The 14,282-nt window shown below is 48.0% G+C and overlaps 1 protein-coding gene across 7 annotated transcripts in view; it reads right to left on the bottom strand.

Annotated features, from left to right (window-relative positions):
• Window positions 1–14,282, bottom strand: part of RIMBP2 (RIMS binding protein 2) — a 1,349,166-nt gene that overhangs the window by 426,989 nt on the left and 907,895 nt on the right. For all 7 annotated transcript variants that reach the window (XM_086942673.1, XM_086942667.1, XM_086942669.1 and 4 more), the window contains one exon: window positions 7,532–8,344. In XM_086942673.1, the coding sequence (XP_086798799.1) occupies window positions 7,532–8,344 (813 nt within the window). The remainder of the gene's footprint in view (window positions 1–7,531; window positions 8,345–14,282) is intronic.

The raw sequence follows: 14,282 nt of genomic DNA, 5'->3' as shown, positions 1-14,282 counted from the left end.
TGGGAAAGGGGAGGGCTGGCAATGCTGAATCTTAGGCTCTATCACTGGACATGCCTGCTGACTCAAATTACCACACTTTTTCAACCAGCTGCTAACACAGTTAACTTACCTGGGGGTAATCAGTGCCCACCCTCCATATATGAGCTGTTATTGGGGAGGAAACCTACGGGTTTACTGATGCGTGAAGTCGAGTGCCGCTATTATAGGAAAATGCGATATAAGGTTTTGGAAGGGGCTTGGGGGGTTTGGAAAGCGGTGCAAAAGATTCTGGATATCCCAAAAATGAACACCTACCTCCATTTATGGAATTCTAGCCTTTTCCCTCAGTTTGGTATTGATAGGAATTGTCGGATTTGGGAGGAGCTGAAAGTTAAAACTTTAGGTGACATTATGGAAGGGGATTCCATCCTGGGGTTCGAAATGATTCAGCAGAAGTACGGTATTCCCTCCAATCAATGGTTTAAATATGGTCAGATTTTTCAAACAATGTCGGCCATTAGACCCCGGATCTCTGTGGGAACTGGCAATACGATGATGGAATACCTACTAAGAGGGGGTAAAAGGATTAAACTAGTATATAATGGTCTGCTGCTAGGCACCCAGGATGATCTGGAAAAAAACGAGTCTTCTTTGGCAGCAAAATTAGGGGATCCAGATGTCGACCTCGATAAAGCCCTACTTCTAAATAGGAAATTATTTCGCTCCTCTAACTTGCGGGTACAGCATTATAAAACATTGTATAACCTACATTATACCCTAGCAAAGCTGTTTGCTTGTGGCGTAAGGGAAGATAATAGATGCCCTAGGTGTAACGGTGGTCCCGCGGATTTACTGCACATGTTTTATCACTGTGAGTAACAAAACCCAATCCACAGGGAAATCATGAAATTCTGGGAGGGGCTGCTAGATGTTAAGATCAATCTATCCCCTACCCTGATGTTATTAGGCACTGATTGGGAGCTGGGGCTGGCAAAAGAAGCAGAAGCTCTGGTATTTATTTCGGTTGCGGTGCTCCGGATTCTTATTTCTGCTGGCTGGAAGGACACTACAGCTCCGTCCTTCCAAATGTGGCTCACCAGATTGTTGGGAATGCACAATATAGAATCCTGTTTGTATAATTACAAGGGAAAAAAACGGGAAATGGGTATGAGTATCTGGGCAAAAAGCTGGAGGGATTCCAGATTATAAAATGCTAATTGTGTTGGTGATCATGTATAAATCTAGGAATTGAGTAGATTTTTATAGTTGTGGTTGTGCCAAATCTTTTATATATTTTGTATATATCTGTCAGGTGTTTTATCTCTTTTTTTATCCCCCCTGAAGAATTGATTCTATGTTAGGTATTTGTTTACCACTTGAACCAGGTTTTTACATTTCATGCTTTTGCTATTTTCTAATGATAATGTTTTATGGAGTAATGAATTGTATATCTTTTTGTACCACAAATTCTCAAATAAAAAAATGAATAAAAAAAGGATGAGACAAATGGCACTAGTAGAAAATAAACCAGAGATGTTCTGCTCCCTTAAGGTAAAAGGGGCGTCAAACTTCCACAGATATTTAGGGATTTCTGCCATCTGCTCCACTCCCTGTGGGTGAAAGTCACAACAATCCTGCAAGTTAGAGGCGAGACAAAGCATCAGCAGCGTTATTGTGAATCCCCGGCACAGGGCTTGGTCTTAAATAAAACATTCAGTTTCAAACAGAGTAAAACAAGGTGCTTCAACAACCACAGAACCTGCCTGCAGCAGATCATTCCTTGGAATTTCTGGTGGAGTCTGGGAATGAACCGTGAGGCAGATTCCCTCTCTTTCCTCTAATCTGAAGCCCTTCGAAACATTTTGAAATGAAAAATGAGCTACCTTTGATGTTGAACTTGACATCCTTTAGCAAGAAATCACCTGCTGTTTGGTATTTGTTGTTCTGATGAAGGCTGTATGCACTAACTTCAAAAAGGACTGACACGTGCTGACATTTTAAGCAAGGTGTGCCTGTTTACCACAAGCTATGTGGGCCCTATATAGGGGTGATTTGTTGTACTTATTGAGGCCTTGTAAGTTTTTCTGCCACTTCCACTCACTGCAGGCCTTCCCCCTCTACACGCATCGGGAGTCTGCTCTTCTGATTCAGCTCCATATCTCACCTTTTAATTTGCTGTTAAATGTGATTTTTGGCACACATACACACATGATACACGGATTCTGCGTATGTATCAATATGTGAACTTCATCTATTAGTCTGCCAGAGACACCGTGGGGCATATTACCAACAACTCGCGAAATTAACCGCTAAATAAGCTTAGCGATAATTTTTTTATCGCTGCGCATCGCCGGATTTTTTCGCTGAGATAACTTGCTATTAGCAACGTTTATCTCAAAAGCGATAAAATATCTGGCGATAGCTGCGAAATCCGTGAATATCGCTGAGAATACAGCGATATTCACGCATTATCGCTAACAGGGTCTTAGCCATAATATCCACCTTCCATTGGATATAATGACTAAGACCTGGTCTGAGCAGGCGTTAGGTTTTGGAGATATTCGAGCTTGGCACGAATATTTCCATCGCTACGCCAGCGTTGATAATAGGCGATAGCGATGTTAGCGACTGTTTTCAGTCGCTAACAGGTTGGGTACGCCCACTTTGCATGTCATTAGAGATAAATATCGCTGACATGCAAAGCGGGCCCCAAACCACTCGCTATTGCGTAAAAGTTGTCGCTAACTGCTGTTAGCGACAGCTTTCTAATAGGGCGATGAAATTATCGCCGCTTAGCGGCCGAAAACGGCCACTAAAGCGGCGATAATGTCATTTCACCTGCCTTGATAATATGCCCCTGTGTCCTCAAGCAGATATTAACCCTCTACTCAGCTCCAGACCGTTTGTGCTGTGGTGTTTTCATGACTCTATCTCGCATTGTTACGGCTGTCAAGTAAGGTTCCTTTCGTGCAGCTCTGAGAATGACTGCGAGTTGTCTTTTGGTGTTTGGTTGTGTGATGTTAGAGGAGGGTCTCCTCAATGTTTACTGTGGGAGTCAATCGACTGTTGTCTTTTTGTGTTTGCGTCATGTTAGTGGATGGTCTCGTCAATGTTTAGTGTAGGAGTAATTTGCATAAGTTGATGTGAAAGTAAAGTGAGTTTGGTCTTAGAAGATATTTATAATGTCTTATGTGCAGTTTTTAATTTGTAAAAAACATAAGTGCCAGGGCCATTACCAGGAGGCCACTGCAGCCCACACCATCCGCTATCATGCCAGCGCTGCCAATGACAATATCAACACAACTACTGACAATCACACTCCTACAAGTGTGAACGTTATGACTATTCCAGTTTTCCAACACTATAAGAATAGCTTGGGCAGCTATTATTAGTCCACTTTAATGTATACTGAATTCATACACAAAGGTTGCTGTGCTCATTTCTAAATTAGACAGATGTAAACAGGCACCATATCCTAGACTGTCACAGGTTGACAACTAAGGGGCATATTTACATGCCCCTTGCGACAACTTTACGCCGACGTAAACAATGTGCCCTGTTGCGACATATTTACAACGTGACGCATCTCCAGTGATGCATCTAGGGAGATGTGTCATGTTGTAAAACCCTGCGATACATTATACCTGCATCAGGTATAATGTATACAGGGTGGGCGTTCCGGCGTAAGAAAGCCTCGTAAAAGTGACGCAGTGAAATCTACAAGATTTCACTACGTCACTCCTACGACGTCACTGCGTCAAAACCTTGTGCCTGCTTGAAGCAGGCGTAAGGAGACATGCAGCATGATGGGTATAGGCAGTCCTGATCATTGCTGGAGTTGCGTCGTGCTTGCGACATGACTCCAGCAATGCGCTGCCTATACGCCAAAAGGTACATAACGCATCTGTCTATCCTTGCGCCACGGTGCGCTGCATTGTAAATGCAACACATCCATGGTAACGCAAGGGTTTTTTAACGTGACGCAAATTCACTGACGCATCTCTTCTAGTTTGCAATAATCGGCCAGTTCTTGTAAATCAGCCCCTAAGTGCCTGTGCCGAGCACTGGAAACCACGGGCTCAAATTAAGCACTGCTTATGTGTACTGACGGGTGTGCCGATGCACCAATGGTATTCCTTACAGTTACACTAAGGACCGCCCTTGGTGCTCATGTTCATTGGGCCTGCAGGAGCGTTCATTTTACTGCTGACCCAGACCCTTGGGCAGCCCATAAAGCTCCAGAATTATCCATGAATGAGCCTGCATCTGAAGGGAGGTCTTTTGTACGACTGGGGCGGGCGGCCCTTTTTGGAAGTAAAGTAACATTAATTTAAGTATTTCAAAGCAACACGTTGAAGCCCTGGAGAGAAGCCCCGGTCTCTGTAGACCTGACGTGTGTGATTGGTTCTGCTCCGGCGCGAGAGCAGTCCTTGGCACCGACACCCAGTGACACACGTGCCCTTTCTGCATCATTCCGACCATCAGTTGGCACCGCAGCAGCTGATGGAGCCCAATGGGGACACAACACACTAGATGCTGATGTGGCCTTATGGGAACAGAAGATGTGCTGATGGGGCTCGGAGTACACACAACACAGCTGCCACTCATGGGCTGTGAAAGTGCTGACCGGTCTGATCTGAATACTCGCGATAAGTGCTGATGTGCTCGGGTGCCAACGTAACGTGTGCTGATGGAGTATTATAATAACACGACACAGTTGATGTTGATGGGGTATAATGTTAACACAACGATCACAATAGTGCAAGGGTGCCTGCGTTGACACTAGGTAGCACGTTGTGCACCAGCACTGGGAAATGACAGGAATGCTCTGTATTGTGATAAATTCAGCACTTTCCTGCCCTTTCCCTGTCACGCAGCGCAGGAAGGTGGCTTGCAGAGTCGCGTGACATACTGATAAATATGCCCCTTGGTCCAGAAGAGGTATGACGTGAACACAGCAGCTCCAGATACGGTCTAATACAACAGGTCCTGAAGGAGTCTAATTTAACACAACACAGGTGGTGCAGATGAGTTATGATGTAAACAGAACAGGTCCTGAAGGGGTCTAATGTTAACACTGCACAGTTGATTCTGAGGAGGTTTAACAACAGGTTGTGACAGAGTCTAACAATAACACAATGCAGTTGATGCAGATCGAGTACGATTTAACCCCTTCGCTGCGGGGCGTATTCACCTGCTGTGCGGGGAGAGGGGGGCCGCGCGCAGCGCCGCTGTACTTGTGACGAGCTCGGCTCATCACGGTGCACGGTGGCGCTGTGCTCATGACGAGCGGAGCTCGTCACGCCCACACCCGTTTTGGAACGTTCAGCACAGCGTGGAAATTATCCCCACATGCAAACGTTCCAACAGCCGTGACGAGCTCAGCTCCTCATGAGCACAGCTCAACCGTGCCTCATGATGAGCTGTGCTCGTCATGAGCACGGAAAGTGTTAAAGACAATGTATGTTACCATGGGCCCAATGGTGGTAACACAACACGGTTGGAGCGGATGGGATCTAATGCTAATAAAGCACAACCGGTGCTGACGGAGTGTAGTGTTAACAGAATGCACCAACTAACAGTGCAACAGGCATGAGCACCGTTCTAACAGTAACACACGCCCAATAGCTCATGAGAGCATCTAATCCAACAACACCACAGAGGATGCTTTTCTTTTTGAAATTGAACGTTAACACAACAAAATAGGTGGTTATTGGGGTGTACTATAAATACAAGAAAAAAGCTGCTTATACAGACTAATGCTACCTGAACAAACTGATGCTGACGTTAACCAATGTTAACATGACACAATATGCGTTGACTGAGTCCTACATTTCCTATATTAAGGCAACACAATAGACGCTGATGGACTCCTGTGTTCACACAACACAATCGCGCTGATGGACTCCTATATTAACACAACATGATAGATTCTGCTGGACGCCTAAGTTCACAAAGCACAATAGATGCTGGTGGGCTCCTGTGTTCAGACAGCACAATGGACGCTGATTGACCCCTGTGTAAACACAACACAATAGATGGTGATGAACTCCTATGTTCACACAACACAATAGATGCTGACGGGCTCCTATGTTCACATAATACAATCAATGCTGATGGACTCTTATGTTCACACAACACAATCGACGCTGATTGACCCCTATGTTCACTCAACACAATCGACACTGATTGACCCCTATGTTCACACAACACAATCGACGCTGACTGACCCCTATGTTCACACAACACAATCGACGCTGACTGACCCCTATGTTCACACAACACAATCGACGCTGATTGACCCCTATGTTCACACAACACAATCGACGCTGATTGACCCCTATGTTCACACAACACAATCGACGCTGACTGACCCCTATGTTCACACAACACAATCGACGCTGATTGACCCCTATGTTCACTCAACACAATCGACGCTGATTGACCCCTATGTTCACACAACACAATCGACGCTGACTGACCCCTATGTTCACACAACACAATCGACGCTGACTGACCCCTATGTTCACACAACACAATCGACGCTGATTGACCCCTATGTTCACACAACACAATCGACGCTGATTGACCCCTATGTTCACACAACACAATCGACGCTGACTGACCCCTATGTTCACACAACACAATCAACGCTGATTGACCCCTATGTTCACACAACACAATCGACGCTGACTGACCCCTATGTTCACACAACACAATCAACGCTGACTGACCCCTATGTTCACACAACACAATCGACGCTGATTGACCCCTATGTTCACACAACACAATCGAGCTGATGGACTCCTATGTTGACATATCTGCTGATGGATCTAATGCCAACATCACCCATTGATGCTATTGGGATCCAGTGTTAACTCATCTCTTTTTGGAAGTGTTAACACAGGTGTGTGAGGGACTTATTTTAACATAATATAATTGGTGCTTTTGGGAGACGAGGCAATATTTTTCATCAGATGAAAAGTTGTTTTACGCTACAGGCAGAGTAAGAGAGCAGATGTTTCATATTGACCATCTCTAAATGTGGTCTTGGCACCTGGGGGCAGCAGTAGGGGTGGGCGGAATTTGCATAGTCACGCTACGCGAAGCTCTGCAAAACAGTAAAAAATCTCCGCGAGCACGCAAGAGTTTCGTGAACACGCGGAATTGCTTGTTCTGCCCATTCACAATGCTTTTTTCCATTCAGCGAGCGCTGTTTGTGTGCTCGGGGAGAAATGTCTCAGGAACACGCATTTTGAAAGCGCAAACAAGCAAGAAATTCTGTGAAGCCGCAGATCGCAGAATGTTTGGCAATTCCACGTTCTCCACGGAATGTGAGATTACCCAAATTCTGCAATTCTGCGAGGGGAGCACAATTTACCGCCAGGCCTAGGCAGCAGTCTAAGCAAGGTGGGGATGGAAGGGGCCAGTAGTGAGCAAGGAATGACTCCTATGCATACGCGCTTCTTTAACCCACAAGTTATACGTAACAGTGATGGAAGCGTGTGATGAACCACGCACTCAAGTATCAAACAACAACATGGGTTCATACCTGCAGGCAGTGTGGGGAACTCGATGAAGGCCTCCTTCCTCTCCCTCTGCTCCAAAGGGAGCTGCCAGGGCATCTGGTGGGGCTTGGCCAACAGCTTCACCTTGTAGACCCCGCCCGGCTTCAAGTTGAGGAACTGATAGCGGTAGCAACCAGCCTTCACAATGTCAAACTCCTCGTCGTTGAGGAAGATCACGTGGCTGTAGTTGCTGTTGGTGGGGACCCAAGAGAGCTCGGCAGATACCTGGGTCACGTTGTGGATCTTGAGTTGGGAAGGGCCAACAATGACGTCCTTCCCGACCAGCAGCGAGCACTGAAGGTCGTCCGAGAGCCCACGGTCCGTGACGCTCTGGATGGATATCCGGCAGGTGCTGGTGGCAAGGTGAAGCTTTTCTATAAGAGCCTTAGTTCTACCTCCAAAGTCCACACTCATCCGCACTTCCTTGTCCACCAGGACATTATAGCTCCTCACCGCCCCCCACGCGGGTGGCACCACGGGAGGCTCCCAGCCCACAATCACACTTTTGGCAAGTTGTTTAATGAGGGTGATTTTTCGAGGATAAGGCACGATGTCTTCTCCAATCTCGTCAATGTTGACGTCTAGCATCCCTGAGCCGTTGTTCATGGCGGTGGTCTCCTGGAAGCCTGCTGGTTTCGGCTCCACGCTGCTCTCGTCCAGCGAACCAACGTCGATGTGGTTGATGCAGTTCTGGTCATGCTCAGTGTCTGCAGAGCCCGACATGTGCAACTCATCGTTCTGAACAAAGTCCACGAAGTTGGACGGGACCAGCCCCCTCTGCCCGTCGAGGAGCTCTCCTGCGGAAGGAAGCAGAGACAAGTGTTGGACAAGCTTCAGAGCTGATCTGCACAGCATAAGAATAGGTATGTATGGCTCCTGCAGTGTGTGACAAGCCCTTCATGTACATACGTGTAATGAGTCTAGTGGCCTCAGCCTGGCTCCTGCAGTGTGTGACAAGCCCTTCATGTACATACGTGTAATGAGTCTGGTGGCCTCAGCCTGGCTCCTGCAGTGTGTGACAAGCCCTTCATGTACATACGTGTAATGAGTCTGGTGGCCTCAGCCTGGCTCCTGCAGTGTGTGACAAGCCCTTCATGTACATACGTGTAATGAGTCTAGTGGCCTCAGCCTGGCTCCTGCAGTGTGTGACAAGCCCTTCATGTACATACGTGTAATGAGTCTGGTGGTCTCAGCCTGGCTCCTGCAGGGTGCTAAGCCCTTCATGTACATACGTGTAATGAGTCTAGTGGCTGCAGCCTGGCTCCTGCAGGGTGCTAAGCCCTTCATGTACATACGTGTAATGAGTCTGGTGGCCTCAGCCTGGCTCCTGCAGGGTGCTAAGCCCTTCATGTACATACGTGTAATGAGTCTAGTGGCTGCAGCCTGGCTCCTGCAGGGTGCTAAGCCCTTCATGTACATACGTGTAATGAGTCTAGTGGCTGCAGCCTGGCTCCTGCAGGGTGCTAAGCCCTTCATGTACATACGTGTAATGAGTCTGGTGGTCTCAGCCTGGCTCCTGCAGGGTGCTAAGCCCTTCATGTACATACGTGTAATGAGTCTGGTGGCCTCAGCCTGGCTCCTGCAGGGTGCTAAGCCCTTCATGTACATACGTGTAATGAGTCTGGTGGCCTCAGCCTGGCTCCTGCAGGGTGCTAAGCCCTTCATGTACATACGTGTAATGAGTCTGGTGGCCTCAGCCTGGCTCCTGCAGTGTGTGACAAGCCCTACATGTACATACGTGTAATGAGTCTGGTGGCATCTGCCTGGCTCCTGCAGTGTGTGACAAGCCCTTCATGTACATATGTGTAATGAGTCTAGTGGCTGCAGCCTGGCTCCTGCGGGGTGCTAAGCCCTTCATGTGCATACGTGTAATGAGTCTAGTGGCTTCAGCCTGGCTCCTGCAGGGTGCTAAGCCCTTCATGTACATACGTGTAATGAGTCTAGTGGCTGCAGCCTGGCTCCTGCAAGGTGCTAAGCCCTTCATGTACATACGTGTAATGAGTCTAGTGGCCTCAGCCTGGCTCCTGCAGGGTGCTAAGCCCTTCATGTACATACGTGTAATGAGTCTGGTGGTCTCAGCCTGGCTCCTGCAAGGTGCTAAGCCCTTCATGTACATACGTGTAATGAGTCTGGTGGTCTCAGCCTGGCTCCTGCAAGGTGCTAAGCCCTTCATGTACATACGTGTAATGAGTCTGGTGGTCTCAGCCTGGCTCCTGCAGGGTGCTAAGCCCTTCATTTACATACGTGTAATGAGTCTAGTGGCCTCAGCCTGGCTCCTGCAGGGTGCTAAGCCCTTCATGTACATACGTGTAATGAGTCTAGTGGCTGCAGCCTGGCTCCTGCAAGGTGCTAAGCCCTTCATGTACATACGTGTAATGAGTCTGGTGGTCTCAGCCTGGCTCCTGCAGGGTGCTAAGCCCTTCATGTACATACGTGTAATGAGTCTGGTGGCCTCAGCCTGGCTCCTGCAGGGTGTGACAAGCCCTTCATGTACATACATGTAATGAGTCTGGTGGCCTCATCCTGGCTCCTGCAGGGTGCTAAGCCCTTCATGTACATATGTGGACTAAGTCTAATGGCCTCAGCCTGGCTCCGGTTGGATATGCTAAGCTTCACGAACATACGTGTAATGAGTCTGGTGGCCTCAGCCTGGCTCCTGCAGGGTGCTAAGCCCTTCATGTACATACGTGTAATGAGTCTGGTGGACTCAGCCTGGCTCCTGCAGGGTGCTAAGCCCTTCATGTACATTTGTGTAATGAGTCTGGTGGCTGCAGCCTGGCTCCTGCGGGGTGCTAAGCCCTTCATGTACATACGTGTAATGAGTCTAGTGGCTGCAGCCTGGCTCCTGCGGGGTGCTAAGCCCTTCATGTACATACGTGTAATGAGTCTAGTGGCTGCAGCCTGGCTCCTGCGGGGTGCTAAGCTCTTCATGTGCATACGTGTAATGAGTCTAGTGGCTTCAGCCTGGCTCCTGCAGGGTGCTAAGCCCTTCATGTACATATGTGTAATGAGTCTAGTGGCTGCAGCCTGGCTCCTGCGGGGTGCTAAGCCCTTCATGTACATACGTGTAATGAGTCTGGTGGACTCAGCCTGGCTCCTGCAGGGTGCTAAGCCCTTCATGTACATACGTGTAATGAGTCTAGTGGCTGCAGCCTGGCTCCTGCGGGGTGCTAAGCCCTTCATGTACATACGTGTAATGAGTCTAGTGGCTGCAGCCTGGCTCCTGCAGGGTGCTAAGCTCTTCATGTACATACGTGTAATGAGTCTGGTGGCCTCAGCCTGGCTCCTGCAGGGTGCTAAGCCCTTCATGTACATACGTGTAATGAGTCTGGTGGCCTCAGCATGGCTCCTGCAGGGTGCTAAGACCTTCATGTACATACGTGTAATGAGTCTGGTGGCCTCAGCCTGGCTCCTGCAGGGTGCTAAGCCCTTCATGTACATACGTGTAATGAGTCTGGTGGCTGCAGCCTGGCTCCTGCAGGGTGCTAAGCCCTTCATGTACATACGTGTAATGAGTCTGGTGGCCTCAGCCTGGCTCCTGCAGGGTGCTAAGCCCTTCATGTACATACGTGTAATGAGTCTGGTGGCCTCAGCCTGACTCCTGCTGGGTGCTAAGCCCTTCATGTACATACGTGTAATGAGTCTGGTGGCCTCAGCCTGGATCCTGCAGGGCGCTAAGCCCTTCATGTACATACGTGTATTGAGTCTAGTGGCTGCAGCCTGGCTCCTGCAGGGTGCTAAGCCCTTCATGTACATACGTGTAATGAGTCTGGTGGCCTCAGCCTGGCTCCTGCAGGGTGCTAAGCCCTTCATGTACATACGTGTAATGAGTCTGGTGGCCTCAGCCTGGCTCCTGCGGGGTGCCAAGCCCTTCATGTACATACGTGTAATGAGTCTGGTGGCCTCAGCCTGGCTCCTGCAGGGTGCTAAGCCCTTCATGTGCATACGTGTAATGAGTCTGGTGGCCTCAGCCTGGCTCCTGCAGGGTGCTAAGCCCTTCATGCACATACGTGTAATGAGTCTGGTGGCCTCAGCCTGGCTCCTGCGGGGTGCTAAGCCCTTCATGTACATACGTGTAATGAGTCTGGTGGCCTCAGCCTGGCTCCTGCAGGGTGCTAAGCCCTTCATGCACATACGTGTAATGAGTCTGGTGGCCTCAGCCTGGCTCCTGCAGGGTGCTAAGCCCTTCATGCACATACGTGTAATGAGTCTGGTGGCCTCAGCCTGGCTCCTGCAGGGTGCTAAGCCCTTCATGTACATACGTGTAATGAGTCTGGTGGCATCTGCCTGGCTCCTGCAGGGTGCTAAGCCCTTCATGTACATATGGGGACTAAGTCTAATGGCCTCAGCCTGGCTCCAGTTGGATATGCTAAGCTTCACGTACATATGTGGAATAAGCCTGTAGCTTCAGCTTGGCTCCTCCAGTGTGTGCTAAGTCCTTCACGTACATACGTGGAATGCGTCTGTGGCCTCAGCCTGGCTGCTTCAGCGCTGCATTGCGTGGCAGGAGAGAGCAAACATATGGCTCTCTCCTCCCCTCCCTAGCGCTGGCGCTGATTTCAGCTGCCATGCCCTAGGGACACACCTTAGCGCCATGGTGCCAGGGTGCGTACCTGAGTCTACCACATGTTTTGTGCAAGAAGGGAACCCTTCTTGTATAAAATATTATGCCTAGACCAGTTTAAAACATGTTCCTGCTTTTTATGTGTGCTGTAGAGCAGCACGCGTGCACAGTCTTCCCAAAAACATGTCTCCCTTTAACACCTGCTCTCCAGTGGAGGTTGGTTTTGGTGCTAAACCCGGTCCACTAATAATAGTAAATAGGGTTTAGCTGTAAAAAGCGTGGGTGGTTGCCTGGGATTGCCCCGTACCACCCATGTACCGTCCCCTTGACACAAAGTAATTGACAGCAGCGTTTTGTACGCCTTTGCGTTACTTTTCCACGCAAACCAACGCTAATACCAATGAGCGAGGGTCTGTTAATCCCCACAAAGGTTTAGCATCGGGTGTGCGAAAACAAGTCATGGTAACCCGACGCGAAACCTTTGTGAATCTGGGCCCTGGAGTTCCCTTTGCAGCGGACCACCAAAACAACCATACCCATCCCGCAGCCCCCACATAGTACAGTAGATCTCCAACAGAGGAGGTGAGAGTGAGACCCCCTCCTTGCTCTTTAAAGCCCCAGACGCCTCCTGGTGTTAGTGTGCTATACAAATACATACGTAAATAAATAACATCAAGGGTCCATTTCTCCAAGATTTACTCTGTGCCGTGAGCACCTGAGACTCACACCAGGGGTTGGATCACAGGACATTTTTGACCACGCTGTTTCGTGTCCCTGGTGGTAAGACCCTGCTTGATGAAAACACCTTTTATCACCGTGTTATGAAAAAAATGATTCTGGAGGTGACAATGTGTGACTTGAACAGTTGTGTGGCATTTTGCTGTTGTGATGATGGGTTTTGTTGTTTATTTGCGCAACTCTGTTTTTGAACTCTATTATTGCAACGTGATTTTGTTGTGATGTATTCTGCTTTGACTGTTTAGATATGGTGCGCAGTGTTATGCTCTTATTATTTTTATGTATGTTTATTCTGTTGTATTAATATTTCCAAACAAAAGAGGCATATGCATCCAGAATTCCTGTGACCATTACAAATCTGGAGATACTGCAAAGAATCTTTAGAGTGTACAGGAGCAAATTATTTGTCTTTCAACATTTCGAAGACACTGCGGGTGATCTCTGGTGCAAATCTTGGTGAATCTTGCAAAAGAGGTCTATTTGAGGTACTGCTGGTGTGTTGTTGTTGCTGTGCAATACTTAGGACTTTCCCCTAGATTCATCAAAGTAACGTTTTGCGAGTCCTTAATAGCAAATTTTAAGGAATTGCTATTAAAGACTCGCAAAACGGGATGTATGTAGAGATCGCAATATTTTATGCGATTTCTACAGCTTCCTTATTTGCGATTCGCTAATTGCTAATCGCAAATAAGGAATGGCTTTCCCATTCATAGGAATGAATGGGGAGTCATTCCTTATTTGCGAATAGCAATTAGCGAATAGCAAATAAGGAAGCAATTTCAAGGGTGCCAGGGTGTCCAAAGGATACCCTGTAGCACCCCTGAAATGCAAATGTACCCTGTTGTTGCGCACACACATGTCCAAAGGACATGTGTGTGTGTAACATACAACTTAGAAAAATGCACTAAAGTGCATTTTTCTAAGTTTTCGCTATTTACCACGTAGTTAGACTTCGCGATAAATAGCGGCCCCAGATTGCGAATTCGCAATTTTTAAATGGTTCATGAATTGCATTTAAGGAATCTCAAATTGAGATTCCTTAATTGCAATTAATCGCAATTTAGTGATTTCTAGAATTGCGATTTTTGCATTTGGGATGATGAATCCCAAATGCAAAAATAGGGCTCGCAAAGGGCCGGATTCTCAGAATCTGGCCCTTTGCGAGCGGATTTCAGCTTGATGAATCTGGCTTTTAGTGTAGTCCAAAAGAGTGGTGGCTCACAATTTTGGTCCAAGACAATAAACTGCCAAGACAAATTACTTGCATTCTGAGATTGTGAAAGGAGAGCACCCACAAACAAAATAATGCTTTCCTAGCCCTTGCCAATAGTCTTCCTGATCAAAGGAGGCTGGAATTAGCCCATATTAGCCCATAGCCACCTTCTGAGGATTCATCCTAGGGGCCTGGTCTGGGGGGGAGGGGAAAGGACAAG

This window comes from Lissotriton vulgaris, chromosome 11, assembly GCF_964263255.1.
Source record: "Lissotriton vulgaris chromosome 11, aLisVul1.2, whole genome shotgun sequence".
NCBI lineage: Eukaryota > Metazoa > Chordata > Amphibia > Caudata > Salamandridae > Lissotriton > Lissotriton vulgaris.
Note: the sequence above shows the minus strand (reverse complement) of the source record. Positions and strands in the feature narration are given on the sequence as shown.